Raw genomic sequence first — 15,002 nt, 5'->3', positions numbered from 1 at the left:
TTATTTTTCCACTACCCCCCTTTATCCGAGCCGGGTTCGTTCTTTCTCCTCGTTCATCCCCCTCGCGCTTTGCTTCTTGTTCTCCTCTTTTTTTCCTTCCATTTTAACGATTAACGTCGAGCAGACTCGACGTCGTTATTGATTAAGCGAACACGTGAAGGCGCACCAACATCTTGCATGCCGGAATTTCTCCTTTTTTCCCCCTCTTTCCTTTTTTCTTTTCCCTTTTTTGCTTGATCCGCAAAACCTTATTGTTCCGCATACGTCGCCGTTTCGTCGTATTCCCTCTCAAAGCAGAAATATCTTTTTAAAAACTGTCTGATAGTGGCGCTGGAAGTGTAGTTGCTCTGTTTAATTCAATTACGAAATCAGGTTGTTGGTTTGCCGGTATTCTATTTCATTTGTGACAGAGACGCCTGATAATTAGCGTGATCATCCGTTGATCCTGGGTTCCCAGACCACGCGTCAAATCCTATTATATCGCCATTATAAATTGACACCGTCGTTTAGGTGGCGCGAACAGGGTGTATAAGGATCATCTTGGATAGAGCGAATAGAGGTGGGCAATCCGCGAGAACAATCGTTCCTGATATCAAATGCATTTGCTTCGATGAAAGGGCTTTCTCTCTGTCGGCAGAGATGGAAGGGCCAGTGGGAATCGTAATTGCAAGATGGATCCCTGCCTGTTCTTCATTATGTCAACCTTGCCGACTCCCTATTCGCCTAGACGTCGTTTCTCTTCGCTCTCTTCTCATCTGTCATTATGTATTATAGCCTGCCACTGATGTCGCACCATGCATTTACATTTTACAACTCGCTAGCTTGCTTAATCTTTATTTCTCTCATGTTTTTATTCCAACTTGTCCCCCTTCTCCCCATTTTTCTTCCTCTTTTTACTCCGTAGTCTATCTTTCCTTATTTTCTCTGCATTATTGTGTTTCTCTCCTGTTTGCATCTTAACCGCAGTCTCATTTTTTCCAACTCCATGAACTTTCTATTTAACATTTTTTCTTCCTTCCTTCCTTCCTTCCTTCCTTCCTTTCGCTATTTTAATTTCACATCTTTCACGTGACTTCTCCCCTCTAGCTTCTAGCTGTTTTTATAGCCCGTCTTATTCGGCTGTCACTAAAAAGCAGCGCGAGGGAAGAGCCATGTTATTCTGTCAAGAAACTCAATTAGCCGATCATTAATAAGGAATTCAGCGTGTCACGAGTATAAATGGAAGCACCCTTCTGGCTGTCTATAGAGAACAGGACCGCGGGGATTCCACTGGATGCGCTTCCATCTTCCACCTGTTCAGCGACAAGCATCACCAGCCGCGCCATCGTGTTTCTTTATCGATCGTTCCAACGGAGATGCCTTTAATCCCCAACAGTGCGAGCAGTTATCTTTATTTACCCACGACGGAACAATCCAGTCTCGATTAGGAGCAAAGAATTTAACACTCCTTGAAACCTTATCGCCTCTTGACGCTCATAAAGAAAGATTTCGAAATTGTATCTTCCACTAACCTAATCATTTTTTACAGACATAGTTCAGCGACAATACGTTTTCTCTTGCAAAAAATGAAATTACGATTCACGATATTTAGGGCGTTGAAAATTTGTCACGACGAATCGAGTTTCCATATCCAGTTGCACTCGTAGGATGATAATTCAAGATCCAGGTCACACGTCGTAGACGATACCTCGTCGGACCTTTGTATTTTTGACATTTGCTCCTTGCGTCGCGTTGTCCACGACTAGGACAGATACTCGTAATGAAAGATTTATTTTGTTTCCTTCGTTCTACTGTCATTTCGTCCTTTTTTTTCTTTTTTTTGGTCTTCGTAAACTTCCAACTCATTGTCCGATGTCTTTTGGTCTGGACAATGGCCACTGGTCTAGATTCTTCGCTGGTTTCTATCAGATTTTTCGTTCGCTCAGAGTTTCTTCTCCTTTTGTAATTTCTTTTAGTTCGTTGTTCTTTGTCAGTGTTTCTGCCGGCCTGCCACCCCTGCAACATTTTTTCCCTTCTCTTCTATCATACTCTCTCAGACTTCTTTTTAATTCTTGCTACCTCCGTTCGCTAGTTTTTGTTATCTTACGTGTCATTTATCCTCTGTCTTCGACTTCATAAATCTTCTGCAAGCCTGTTCTCGTTCACCAACACCCATGCTCGCTCGCCGTTTCGCGAATAAATTCTAAACGACACTCGGCCGTGAATAACGCCGCGCCAGTCTCTCGATTCTATGCTTTGATTGGCATCGTTCCCACGGAAATTCCTGCGAACCGAGGGGTAGCTCACAGCCGAGGAACATCATTAGCCGACACCGAATCGAGAATGCTATTTATCCGACGAAAGCGGAACGAACGATTCCTGGCCGGTGTGAGACAGATGTCCTCCCGGCTCATCCTTGCGCATTCTGCGTGAAACTTAGCACAAGAACGTTGCTTGCGGATCAATTTAATCAGCCACTCGCAGCGTGTCATTGTTTCAAGCGCCGGCTGATTATTATTCTATGAAAACGCCCCCCTTTCCCTTCCTCCTTCTCTCCTTCTTGCCTCGAATTCGTTGCGAAACGAGCCTCGAAAACGCGACTTCCTCTTCTCGTTCCGTACTACAGCAGAATAGACGCAAGGCGAATTCGGGGTACGGACGCCTTTTGCTAATTAGATATCGTACCTTAACGATACTCGGAGAAATCGTGTCATTCTCGAAACTAACATTTTGAGAGCGAGCAGCTTTTCTACGTGTTCCTTTCTTTCTTTCTTTTTTTTTTTTTTTTTTTTTTTTTCGACGAAGCTTGACAACTTTGTGATTCGAATGCTCTCGAAAAGAATATTTTATGAGCTCTAGAGAATATATTCGGTTTGGAGAATACTGCGAGTTAATTATAGCTTTGTGATTTATTTATAGTTATTATTGGACGTTATAATTGAAAATATTCCGGGTTGGCGGTCTGCGCTGTCGCCGGAGAGGCAATCGAGTTAATTATTGCGATACACTTTTTGGTCAATAAAGAGGATGGGAAGGTATTGGGGAGATGAGTAGGAGAAGAGAGGAGCGACGAAATTCGCGGTTGGATCGCATATTCGATAATTAAGCCGCAACACGCTACAATTAGCGTTGGCCAATGTGTAAAACGAGTTACCGCCCAGTGCCTCGACCCGGTCGCGTATAGATCATTATTTCTCCAGTGGTGGTCTGTTCAATTACACCGGGAATTGAACAAGGTCGGACGATTTTTCTCGGCTCTCCGCCGATGAAAGGAAACGAACTATTCGAATCGAGCTTTCGAATTATTATCTTGGAAACAAGTTGCGCTCTCTCGTCCGATGCCAAGCGAAAAAGCCGACGATTACCGAAATTTTCTTCCCCAAGGAGAGCCGTTCCGTTATCTGTTCCTCGTTTTTCTTCACACGCTGACGTTTCGACCGGAGACACGTTCAGACAGCGAAGATATCGAATTTTTCCCTTCGGATAATACGATAGTCGTGCACTGATATCGAGCGATACGCGCGTATCGAAAAAAAATACGGCGGAGAAGGGTGGCAGCGGAGAAAAGAAAAGACATTGTATCCAGAGAGCAGGAGGAAGAAGAAGAGAGGAAGATGGAAAAGAGGAAATAACGTCCGGTAGAACGAAGTACATCAAGACAGACAGCAGAACGAATCGATTTGGATCGCGTGGATGGCTGAGTGCTGTGGAACGGGAATTCTCGGTGCATCGATAATTTAAAGAACTGGAGAGCCTCTGCCTGCTCGCGAAAAGTTATTCGAAAGGGTGCACGGAGAAGAGTCGAATGGAAGAGTGCAAAGGGGTTGGCGGTTGGTTGACTCCCTCCTTTCGGGTGGAATTTAATTTCATTGAAAATCCGACGTCGATGCTTCGGCGAAACGAACGAACGAACCTTTCTGCCGTGGCAGAACGACCAGGGATCCGGCGGTGACGTCGTGAGCGTCGCGACGCGTTCGTCGCTGGCCTGGTCGGGCCACGTGGCGCACAGCGTCGTACGGTAGCGCGCAGCCTGGTCCTCGGAAAATATCGCCAAAAATTGCTCTGGCCTCGGTCTCGCCTCTGCCGGAAATTAAAGATTCAACGAGCCGAGGGTAATTCCGGGGACGAGGAACAAGAAGCCCGAAGAGGAGAAGCGTCAGAAGTAAAAACGACGAAACGTTGAAAGGGAGGGAAAGAGAGAGAGAGAGAGAGAGAGAGACGGGTGGAAGTAGGAAGGGGAAAGAGAGAAAATGATACGAGGGATGAAAATGGAAATCGATGCGCACGGAGAAGCTGGCAGCATGGCGGGACGAGTTACATTCGGCGTCGTTAAGTCGATATCGGGGGATGCCCGAAGAAAACGTTTAAGGGGACCATTTTCACTACCCCGGGGGGATGGAAAAACTTTATAGGCGTGCTCGCGAGCGCATGAAACACGCCCTTTTGAGTTAATGCGACCGTGACCTTGAAACTGACTTAATTATTCGCCGGCTTACGAAGTCGGAGCGAATTAAAATCGCGTTAAAGGTACTCCCTTTCGCCGCAGAATCTCCCCTCTTTTTGCGCTAATCTTTCGCCCGCTTTTATTTCGTTGGGATGTTTATACCGGGGAGTAAATTAGGTCAGGAATAATTTTGATTACCGGCTAGGGGATAGAGCTGACGGACAATAAGAACTCGAGTGGCGAGGAGGGCTGTTTCGCTTTTAATGTAGGACTTTACGAACTTCTAAATTTAACTTTTGGAAAGCGTAATACGTCGTCGATTAGTTTACGAGAAACTTCGCGCCTTTGTCACGCACGTTTATCTTTCTCGCTCGTACGCGAAGCTTCTCAGTGGTAATCGAAACGCTTTTCGATACTTGTCTATGCAAAATTCCTCGTTTCTCGGAAATGTCAACGACAGTCGGAGAAAAGAAGCGCGGAGGATCGTTAACGCGGATGAGAATGGCGACAGCAAGGTTGGAAAACTAGTTTGTTCGAGGTAATAAAGTGCGAGCCCGGTGTTTTATAAGCGCGAGGGAGCGGTTCGCGAGGCCGCGGACAAAGGGATCTTGTTATTGTTAATTTAGCATAATTTCCCTTGCGGAGGCCGTGGCACGGCTTAAGCGCAACGACGGAAAAATTAGCACTTGTTATCTGAAATAGCCGCGCAGCGAACGACGTTGGCCTGCGCCAGTACAATAGGAACGGAGCGGGACAAAAGACGGCAAAATTTTCAGGCCCCAGTGATATTACGCGGCGTGATTTAATTTCTGATTACAAGAGAAATCCTGCTTTCCCAACCCGATGTGTTATCATTCTGCTTAATTAAATCATTACGATAACTGGGTCGTTCAGCGCGTCGCTCGTAATTTAAGTAATTTATGTTAAATTATTACAACGGCCATAAATTATAATTACATCGATGTACATCCTGTCACCGTATACTTTTCCACGTATTTGTACAATCCAGATTGATCGATTATCGACAGCCGCCTAGACGTATTAGAACGTACGCGTATCTACTTTTAATTCTGTAGCTCGACCGAATTTCAATATTTAATCTGTCCCTTCCATAGGAATATCAGTATACCTTTGGGAGTAGGTAAATTACGTCGCATCGATGTCACGAAAGCTAGTTTTCCATCTTCTTGCTTTAATATAGTCGTATACTAATTCGAGACTCAGCCGAGCTTTCATCCTTGTTTCGCACTAGCTGCACGAATAATAATCTTGCTAATAAATTCTTGACGTTTCGCAGGAGGAATGCGCTTCGATGCTGCAGGATCTCAGCGACAAGATCAACAACAAACATCACGAGGTCCATACACACCCGCTACTGTCGATCTTCAAGATGGCCGAGGTCGAGGTCAAGTTGCCGTACAGCAACGAGGTCGGAGGTTTGTCGAGGTCGTCGAGCTTCCTGTTGGTCGCGATCCTCCTACTGCTCAGCCTGTTTCGATCGACGTCGACGTGCCTGGTCGCCTCGTGACACCAACGACCCACACCCATTTCCTATCGAGACTACTGAAATTTCTCGAACGCCTAGAAAAAGCTGCACGAACGTCTGCAAAAAGCCAGCGAGAATCGCGCGCGACAGCCTTCGTGGCTGTTGGATCATCAACGAACGTCGAAGTCGCAGTTTATCAAACGGGGCTCTAATCTTCGTGCCTCGTGGATCAAACGAGTAGAGAATTATGGATCGATGCCGCGATCGAGGATCGTGTTCCGTCATTCTCATTCGCAATTTAGATTTCATTTTCTTTCCTATCCGCTCTTTCTTTCCTTTCCACGGTTATTTTCCTCCCGATCGACTTTCTATTTAATTTTTCATTCGTTTATCTTGTTTATCGAATTTCCTGGCTACTTCGCAACCTCTGCCTCTATCTCTTTTCCCCTTGACCGCCGATAGAAATCGTTTACTCCGAACAGCAATCCGTCGGTTTCGTCGCAACGTCGTTTCTCGTATGTAGGTTCGATGATCTCTCGCGAGACGCACGCGGCGCGAAGCCAAGATTTTTATTGCTACACGGAGTACAGCATCGCTCGACGCCAACGACACAGCCCACTCGCTACGTGGTCAATAATAAAGGGGATCCCATGTGCAGAGAATGGGCGTGGATCGAAACACATGGCCCCCTTAGTCTCTCGCTGCTGGATCAGCGACGATATTGCAAGCCAGATCCCGAACCGATCTCGGTCATTAGAAACGCGCGCGACATTTTCCTTCCGCGCTGCAAGCCGTAACTGCGTCCGAAAGAGTCGCCTCGATAAACGTGGCCCAGTTCGAAGTAGAAACGTATCGGAGGTAGTTTCGCCCGATTTCTCTCTGACTTTCGACGCCGGCTCGCGGTTCCATCCCAGCTTTTTACATTTTTTCCATTAGCATAACCCTGCGCGCGGCGTCGTAGTAGCAAATTTTTCCAAGTCGTTCCGGTTAACGTGGCGTTTGAATACGAAGCAAATTTGTCGAATATCTTCTCTCGAGAAAGAACTCTTATTTTAATTCGGTTTTCTGGTCGAGTTGACGGGATAAAACGCGAGGTCCTCGATCGCGTGCAACGACGACGCGTGTATAAAGGAAGCATCGTAGAGTCTGTAAATGACGAGCGCTAATTTACCGTGTAATTAAAATAAGCTAGCAGAAAACGCGAACGCTCCTCCTGTATCGGACCATTAGGTGTTTATTAACGTTGTTCAGAGCTAAATCTAACGGGCGTTTTCAGGCATATCGCAAGAGGCTCGAGTGTGTAGATAATTTGTAGATTGTTAAATAGAATTGTAACAAAACGATGTAATAGAACCGAAGGAAAGGAAGGGAGAAATCAACGCGGACGTACGAACGTATGGCTGGAATGATTATCGAAAACGAACGACGGCTATCTCTCGCGAGAATCGATTTATTATCACCACGATATAATAATCGCTATCTAGAATTTCACTTTTCTCTTTTTTCTTGTTTTCAGTAACCCGTTTTATGTTGAACGTAGATAGCGATGATCCGTAGCTCGTTTTACGAGACAGTCGAGAAAGGCCAAATCCGGCCTGTTTAATTATGTTTTAGGTCGTGACACGATAAAGCTGATGCGAGTCGAGTATTATATGTAGCGTTGCGAGTTTGCGATAATTTGGCCGTTTTGCGAACGGTATCTGCATAGACGTGCGAGTACGTGCGCGAGAGACAGCCGCTTTAAAACGGTCGATTTGTCAGCGGAGAGAAGAGAAAGAAGCGGCAAACCGGGGAAACTTCTAAACAGCTTCCCGGACGCGTGACGTTTACAAACGACGCGGAAATACACGACCCGAAATTATTCAGCGGTAAAATTCCTCGTTCCGCTCGTCGACTCGATTATAATCTCGGCGCTGGCCAACTTTCGCTCGAATGGCGATTTTTGACATTTCCGATTGTACTCGCGTGAAACATCGGCGAGATTCCAATATTTGTCGCAGGATTTCCTTTCGATCGATAGAAAGACGATTGCGCCGGTAAACTGTCGCCTCTGAATAATTTTCCCCTTCAACGTGACGTATTTAATTTTCTTTCGAAACGAGAGAAAGCAAAGGTTAATTCGAAGACGAAAATTATCACGGCCAGAAAAGAGGTGTTTAGTTCTCGCGTGGCAAACCAGAAACCGCGTCTCGAGCCGGGGAAAAAAGAGGGTTTAAACGAGACGAGCGTACCTCGCGTCTGACGTATTCCGCGAATAGCTACGTGCTGCACGTTAGTCACGATCACGGATAAAACGCGGGAAGCGGAAGGGGATGCCGACGAGTGTTAGGAGCGAGGATGAAAAGAAACGGCGACCCGAGAATGCAAGAGATTCGTCAATTTAGCAGAATTAATTGTGCGTGCGTTCGCGCTCCAGACCGTGTAAAAAGCGGTGTGAACGAGTTCGAAGGAGATTCCGGTTCGTGTTCGTTCCAGACAAAGGACGTCTCTTTGTTCTAGCAAAATACCTATGTAGTTTTAAACCGAACAGAATATTTTTCTTTTAGTTTGAAACTTCTGGTATTTTCTTTTTTTTTCCTTTTTTGTTTTTTAAATACCAGTTAATACTAATATCAATACTATTAACAAAATTGATTTAGAAATATTTTTAACCCCGCTGTCCTCGTCGCTTCTTCTTCGCGTCCGTATCTTTTCCCAGATATCTGTTTTCTTCGGACTATTTCGTTTGTAAAAGGCGTGGTATACGTAAAAGGTACGAATATTGCATTGGATTGAAGTAAAATGAAATATTTAAAAGCTATGTATATTTTAATGATATCTATCGAAATGAAACATCCATTTCGAGGTCATATAGAACCGAGAAAGACAGCTGTGTTAAACTTAACGATCGTACGTCGATTTATTTGGAATTTTGTCTATCGACGTTCATTCGCTGGACGTGTGAATCTTTCCGAAAATTAAAAGAAAAGTCACGAAACAGTTGGCGAAACGCGTCGATGCAATTAGTAGATAGAATTTCGACGAAAACGGACGAACGTGAACCGGATCGAATGTACGTGACGTGGCTATCGGCAAAGCAATAATGTATAAAGTTTACGATCCACGGGCACGTCGCTCAAAAACAGGGGGTGGGTTGGGGTTGACGGGTTATATAGCCGAGGCGAAATGTATAAATGTCACGTTATACATAACACGCACGTAGGAGAAACCGTATTATAAATGTAACGCGTATATATGTTAATTCGCGTTGAAAATCTCAGCCCTGTCGGGCCAACGTACAGCTGATACGAACAAACAAGAGAAAAGAACTGTCTCTCCTATAAGAACGTAGAACGATCGATTCCGTAAAACAGATTCGAACAGTTTGGAAAAACTGAAAGAACAGAGAATCGAACGTATACGTACGCGTGTATGTGTGTGTGTGTGAGTGTGTGAGTGTGTATATGCATTCTCTTTCACGAAGCACGGAAGACTTTGTCGACGATGGACGCCTGCTTGTAAAGTACCTATCGCGTCGATAACGAAAGATTCCAATGTTCTTAGATGTAATGAAACGGATGCACAAATTTATGTTGATTCTACCGTAGCACGAGAGTCGAAACTGCACCAAACACGCACACGTTTGCGATCGTCCCCGAGTTTCTATGCGATTTACGTTTGGTACAACTGTATATAAATTATGGTCTCGCGTATGTTCGTTAGAACTAGGAGTTCGTGTGGCCTAACTGTGTATCTTGTTCGTTATTTGCTTTCGATATTTTACTTTTGTCGTTACGCACACTTCCGTGCTTCGTAGAAACGAACAAGGATAGAATCCTATCGCGATAATCGAAATGGTGTACGACGAAAATGAACGGAGGTGAAAATAACGAGTTCGTGTGCCGGGTGTTTAAACGCAGAGGTAAAAGGGCGAGGAATAAGTTGTTTCTTCCAATAAGTTACGCTCGTGGGTCTTCGTATGACTGTCTGATTCTACTTGGCATGATTTACTGTCGAGACTCGACGTTCAAACATCCGTATATAAAGGTTACTCGTTCTGTCGACGCTTTGCACAAACGTTCATCCTTTCTTCTTTTTCTCTTTTTTTTTTTTTTCGTTTACACAAAAAAAGTACGAAGACTCATACGAAATCGATTACAAAAGCGACACCGTTGTTTTGAAGTTTCAAGAAACATTTCGAGAGCTTCGCGAAAAAAGAAGCGATGGCAATAATTTACAGAACGAACGCCAAGCCAAAAAGAAAACGCAACGCGAGATTGATCGAGCGTCGTTTCAAAAACTCGTACCGCGTCGCCTCGTAATACCGAGGTCGACGAAAAACAATCCGTGCAAAGACACGTTGATTCCAATCGAACATATCAAGGCCTCTTAGAAGTGGCTAGCCAATAAGCGGTTTTACTCTGGTTTCACGTAGCTTCAGTTTTTTCGATGCTTTTTTCGAACGTGCAGACACGGAAAACACTCAAAGTAGCCCGATCGCGCTCCGTTGCCATTGCACCAGGGATTTCTCCGCGTCAGAGAAGCGATCCGAGACTTTTTTGCCGATAAAAGACACTATTTTGTTGATCTTTTTCTCTTTTCGTCCGATCGAATGAAATTCGGCTCGAATCTTCGCCGACGAGTTTGCTACTTTACCGAGCGAGCTCACTCGGACGCCTCCCTAGATACATCTAGGGGAAAAGCTCTGCGTGGAGGAAATACCTGAACATGGCAGCACTGCACCGGCATATCGACGCCAATCGCTACATATAAAAACTAATCGCGAGTGTATCACCGCGAGACGAGGACGCTACAAATGTGGCAGGGGTCAGAAATCGATTTTCCACGTGGGTTATACCGCATGGTCCTCTCGTATTCGATTCCTTAGATAGTAAGTAAGATCACTGAAAGCGTTTCTGTTTTACCGACAGCGAGAAACGTATCGTCGCCCAGTATCTATCCTGCTTTAGTAACTAGTTTCGTGGAGAACTACCTCATTCTTGGTACCGTGACAAAGTTCGTGGTACCGACACCAGGCTACGTCAATTTTTAGACACTTTTTTACCGTCCACCAGTTGTCGTACTGATGGAGGATACATTACGACCCTCTTAGCGTTTTGTTCGTTCGATTCTCTGAGCGCAGACGTATCATTGCTGACACTCTTACGTTCCTTGTAATCGGTATGTCTTGATTGTTTCTCATCCAAAGATTGTTTGATGATCGTTTAATCTTCGCGTGAAGCAATGGTATCAATTCACGTAAGCCTCCTATGGAAGACGGTAATTCCCCGGACCTTTCCGTCGGTAAATCAGAACGAAAGCTCAACCTCTCCGACTACACACTTAACACCTACTAAACGCGCGCAATTATACATATACCCGTGTGCGCAAATACATATACATAATATACATATATATATATATATATATATATACATATATTTTATTACTTGAAACGCACTCTGACCCCGGCCACGCGTGTAATATAAAACGTATGGTTACGTAATGTAAACTTAAGTAGCGCACCATTCAAGATGCTTCATCCTTCCTAAACGACACACGTAAATCCTCGTACGACCGCCAGGTTTAAGGGGACCTCGCGTCTCGTAAGCAGGCGACGTCCAGTCAAGCGTATACTTGCTTACACGAATCGGTGGAAAAAGACGTGCCGCCCGCGTACGATCTGCCCCCTAAGGAAACTCATTTCTCCTTTCACGAATCAAAAGTCGTTGGAAAAAATTATAATATCGAGATCGAGGGTAGAAGATTCGTCGATACGATCGATCCGATCGAACGTTCGGCGTATTATTCGATACGGCTATGAAGATAATTCCGTGGATCGCGAGATCAGCGTGTTTACGTCAACGGTGAAGCGTGACGGCGCCACTTTTTCCGCCGCGTGAATATTTAACGAACTGGGATGCTTGCGAGACGCCTTTCAGGAGGTCACTTTAGAAAACGCAAAAGTGGGACGTCGCTTTCAGTAGATCTCTCTCGGTTCGCACGCGGAACAGGCAAACAGAAAAGTGGGAGGATAATAAAACTAAGGGGACGTATTCCGACTCCCCGTAGATACTCGAAACGTTCGCGAGGAACGTAACCGTGTTCACGAGACTGTCGAGTATGTCCATGTGTATGAGCGCGCGCGCGCGCGTGCCCGGAAACCCTGTGTATGGCCGCTTTTTGCTTCGATCCAGCAACACGCCGGGAGAAAAATTAATAGTCTAATAAGAAAAACCCCTAAAGCGATTGATATTCCAATCTGGCTATGTCGTCAACTCGATGACGGTACCGAAAGAAAGGACACCTTCGTGTAGTTTGTTTTAATTCACCGAATCACCTCTGAAAGCGAACATCGAATCTTAAAGGGACAAAAAGAATATCAATCGTTCTGCGTCTCAACCGAGGGGTGTCCTCGAGTTATTTCGTGCTTGTATATAGCAAATGCAACAATGAGCGATGGAGAATTGCCGGCAAATACGCACCGTAATTCTAGCTACTATGTACTCTAATGGACAACGATAATTGCGAATAATCGCGACAAAGACGAAACGGACGAATTCCTTTCGATCGATGCAACCCGCCATCGTAACGAAACTTCAAAATTCTGATTTCACGAGAAACACGGAAGAATCGAAGGAGAAAGGACACCCCTTAAATTTCAAAAACAACACCCTCTCTCAACTAACCCTCTAGTGCGATACCGCGATGTAACGTTGATTGTATATACCTATACATAAGTATACATACATATATACATATATATATATATACATATGAATATACATAATATACATATGCATATACACGAAGGTACGCGTACCTAAATCACCTAAATGATCAACGGAGATCCTCGAGCGGCCATCGTCGTCGAATTTCGCCAATATCGGTGGTGCCTCGATAGCTTCCAGCGAGTTCGCGCGAACGACGACCGCTCGAGGAACGAACAAGCCGCTTAGAAAAATGTGGTCAAAGCCATCGATTAAAAAAAAAAAATAAATAAATAAATATGGAGAAAAGCGACGTGGCGACGACTAGGGGAACGAATATTAACGAAATTACGATACACCGGTGCGGGTGGCGATGGTGTACGATAGATGAAAAATAAAAGAGAGAATATTGAAGTGGAGGGTGCGTGAGCGTGCGTGTGGACGATGCGAACAAGAGCGCGAGTACTTGTTATAATATTATTATACGGACGACTAACGAGTTGCCGAGGCGTTGGTAAATAAATACGAACGGGTCCTCCAGGGCCTCTGAAATTATAAAAGCGCTGCTCGAGTTTCTCATTCTTCCCGAAAACCATTTCGCACCAGCGTCCTGTTTATATATTAACCGAAGTACTGGATAACTTTCTGCGTATTTTATTATTACCTGCGAGTTCTCGAAAATCGTCGAACTGGACGCTTACACTGCACCACGAGACTATTCGATCGCTTACCATTTTTACGATGGTCGAGCTTAACGCTACAGAAATTTCGAAATTTGTTGTGCGACGCGTAACGTATCGATACAACGTTTCCATAACTTTGTAGAACATCGTAAAACTATAAAAGTGTAACTATACCTTCGCGAGCCACTGTACGTTACAAACTTGATCTTCGCGAAAATTGACACTTTACTTACCAGAAGCCTATTAATAGGCATTTCGATGGCAATGCTCATCGACCGGCAGCCTATTAATTGGTTTTTGCCAGAACTAGCGACGTGTCCGCGAACGAATGAATCGGTCGGGTATACGAGTTTAACCGCGAGCGATAGGTAAAGTAGCAAGAAAGACGAGAATCTGAACGTAGTTTAAGAAACCAAAGTAAATTCGTATCAAGTAAGAAATCAAAGTAAGTTCGATGCTATTCGAAGAAGAACGAAATTTATTTCTGTCGGTCTCAGCTCTACGCGATCTTCGTCGAATCGACTAAACCGTGCAATCTATAGATCGAGCAACCGATCGGTAGTTAATGAACGCGTCTTACTCGCGAAAGTTTGTCGCGGCCACTAATTAAATCGTCGAGCTGTTTGCAGAGCACACACACGGCGGTCTGTCCGCATTACCCTCGATCGTGCCTTGGCAAAACACTCCAGCGAAAACAGTGACACGGTGAAATTAAACGTTCAGGCCAGGCTGTGATATCGATATCCACATCGGCCACGGATCGATCGTCCAATTTGGACGTGCGTCCACGCGTGCACGAACGTAGACCGCAAACGCATATAGGTCAAATGCAAACGCAAACGCGAATCGGTCCGTAGGACGCCTGAATGAAATCTGTAACCGTGCCACACCTAAGGATTCCTTCGTTAAAAATACCGCAGAAAAACACGATCAGTCGATCCAACGATTTTTTCTTCTTTCTTTTCTTTTTTTTTTTTTTTTTTTTCTTTCAAGAGGAGCTTCCGTTTTTCGTTCTTCGAATTCCTCGCGGTTCAAGGTTCGCCATTCGGACGCCGTAAAAGAAATTTATTCGCGAGCTGCGGCTCCCGATTCGTTCGAATTCATGGAAGTCAAAGAACAAGGATGTTTTTCGAAGACGATCGGTATTCGAGATCCATTCGCACGAAAGATGGTCCCCACGATGGTGTGTTTTCCACGATGCTTTCACCAGCCAATGCTACGACGACAGATCGTCCACTTATTTCGTTTGAAGCGTTGTAGAATTTATAAAACGCCCAGTACATGTATAACCCGGTAACATCCCTCTTACGATTGTATTTGACGCGACCTCACGACTAGGCCAGCTTAACCCCACTTACCCCTCGGCTGCTCGCCGAGCGCAGAGAGGATTTAAAGGTATATTTCAACCTGCGAATATCGGCTGCTGCCACCCTGCACTCGTTTAACCGCGCCAACTGTCAAAACACTCGCTCGTCGAATAATTGGATTCTAGCGGGTTAGAGCGCGTCTACCCGCGGTTTTCTTCCACCCTGTCGTCACCCTTACTTACCGGGTAATGCATTTTTTCTGTTTTTTTTTTTTGTACATTCAGCAACCACGAATACGCGACGCCTAGTTGAAACATAAATTTGAGGCGATACTAAAAAACGATAACGAGTCGACTGGTAGGGTTTCTTGGAAGGAGACTGCTGACTTTCAAGATCGATGGCTAAGAAGCGATC

The 15,002-nt window shown here is 45.0% G+C and overlaps 1 protein-coding gene across 3 annotated transcripts in view; it reads left to right on the top strand.

The window, feature by feature from the left end:
• The window catches only part of LOC117235667, a 213,608-nt gene extending 207,589 nt beyond the window's left edge, over positions 1 to 6,019 (top strand). For 2 of the 3 annotated variants that reach the window (XM_033497925.1, XM_033497941.1), the window contains one exon: positions 5,721 to 6,019. In XM_033497925.1, coding sequence (XP_033353816.1) covers positions 5,721 to 5,951 — 231 coding nt within the window. In that variant the 3' untranslated portion in view covers positions 5,952 to 6,019. The remainder of the gene's footprint in view (positions 1 to 5,720) is intronic. The other variant, XM_033497933.1, reaches the window with a different exon arrangement.
• Positions 6,020 to 15,002: the final 8,983 nt, after the last annotated feature.

The sequence above is a fragment of the Bombus vosnesenskii genome, unplaced genomic scaffold (genome assembly GCF_011952255.1).
Source record: "Bombus vosnesenskii isolate JDL3184/JDL3185 unplaced genomic scaffold, Bvos_JDL3184-5_v1.1 scf7180000013264, whole genome shotgun sequence".
Taxonomy (NCBI): domain Eukaryota; kingdom Metazoa; phylum Arthropoda; class Insecta; order Hymenoptera; family Apidae; genus Bombus; species Bombus vosnesenskii.
The sequence above is the reverse complement of the archived record's forward strand: the minus strand, read 5'-3'. Positions and strand labels throughout refer to the sequence as shown.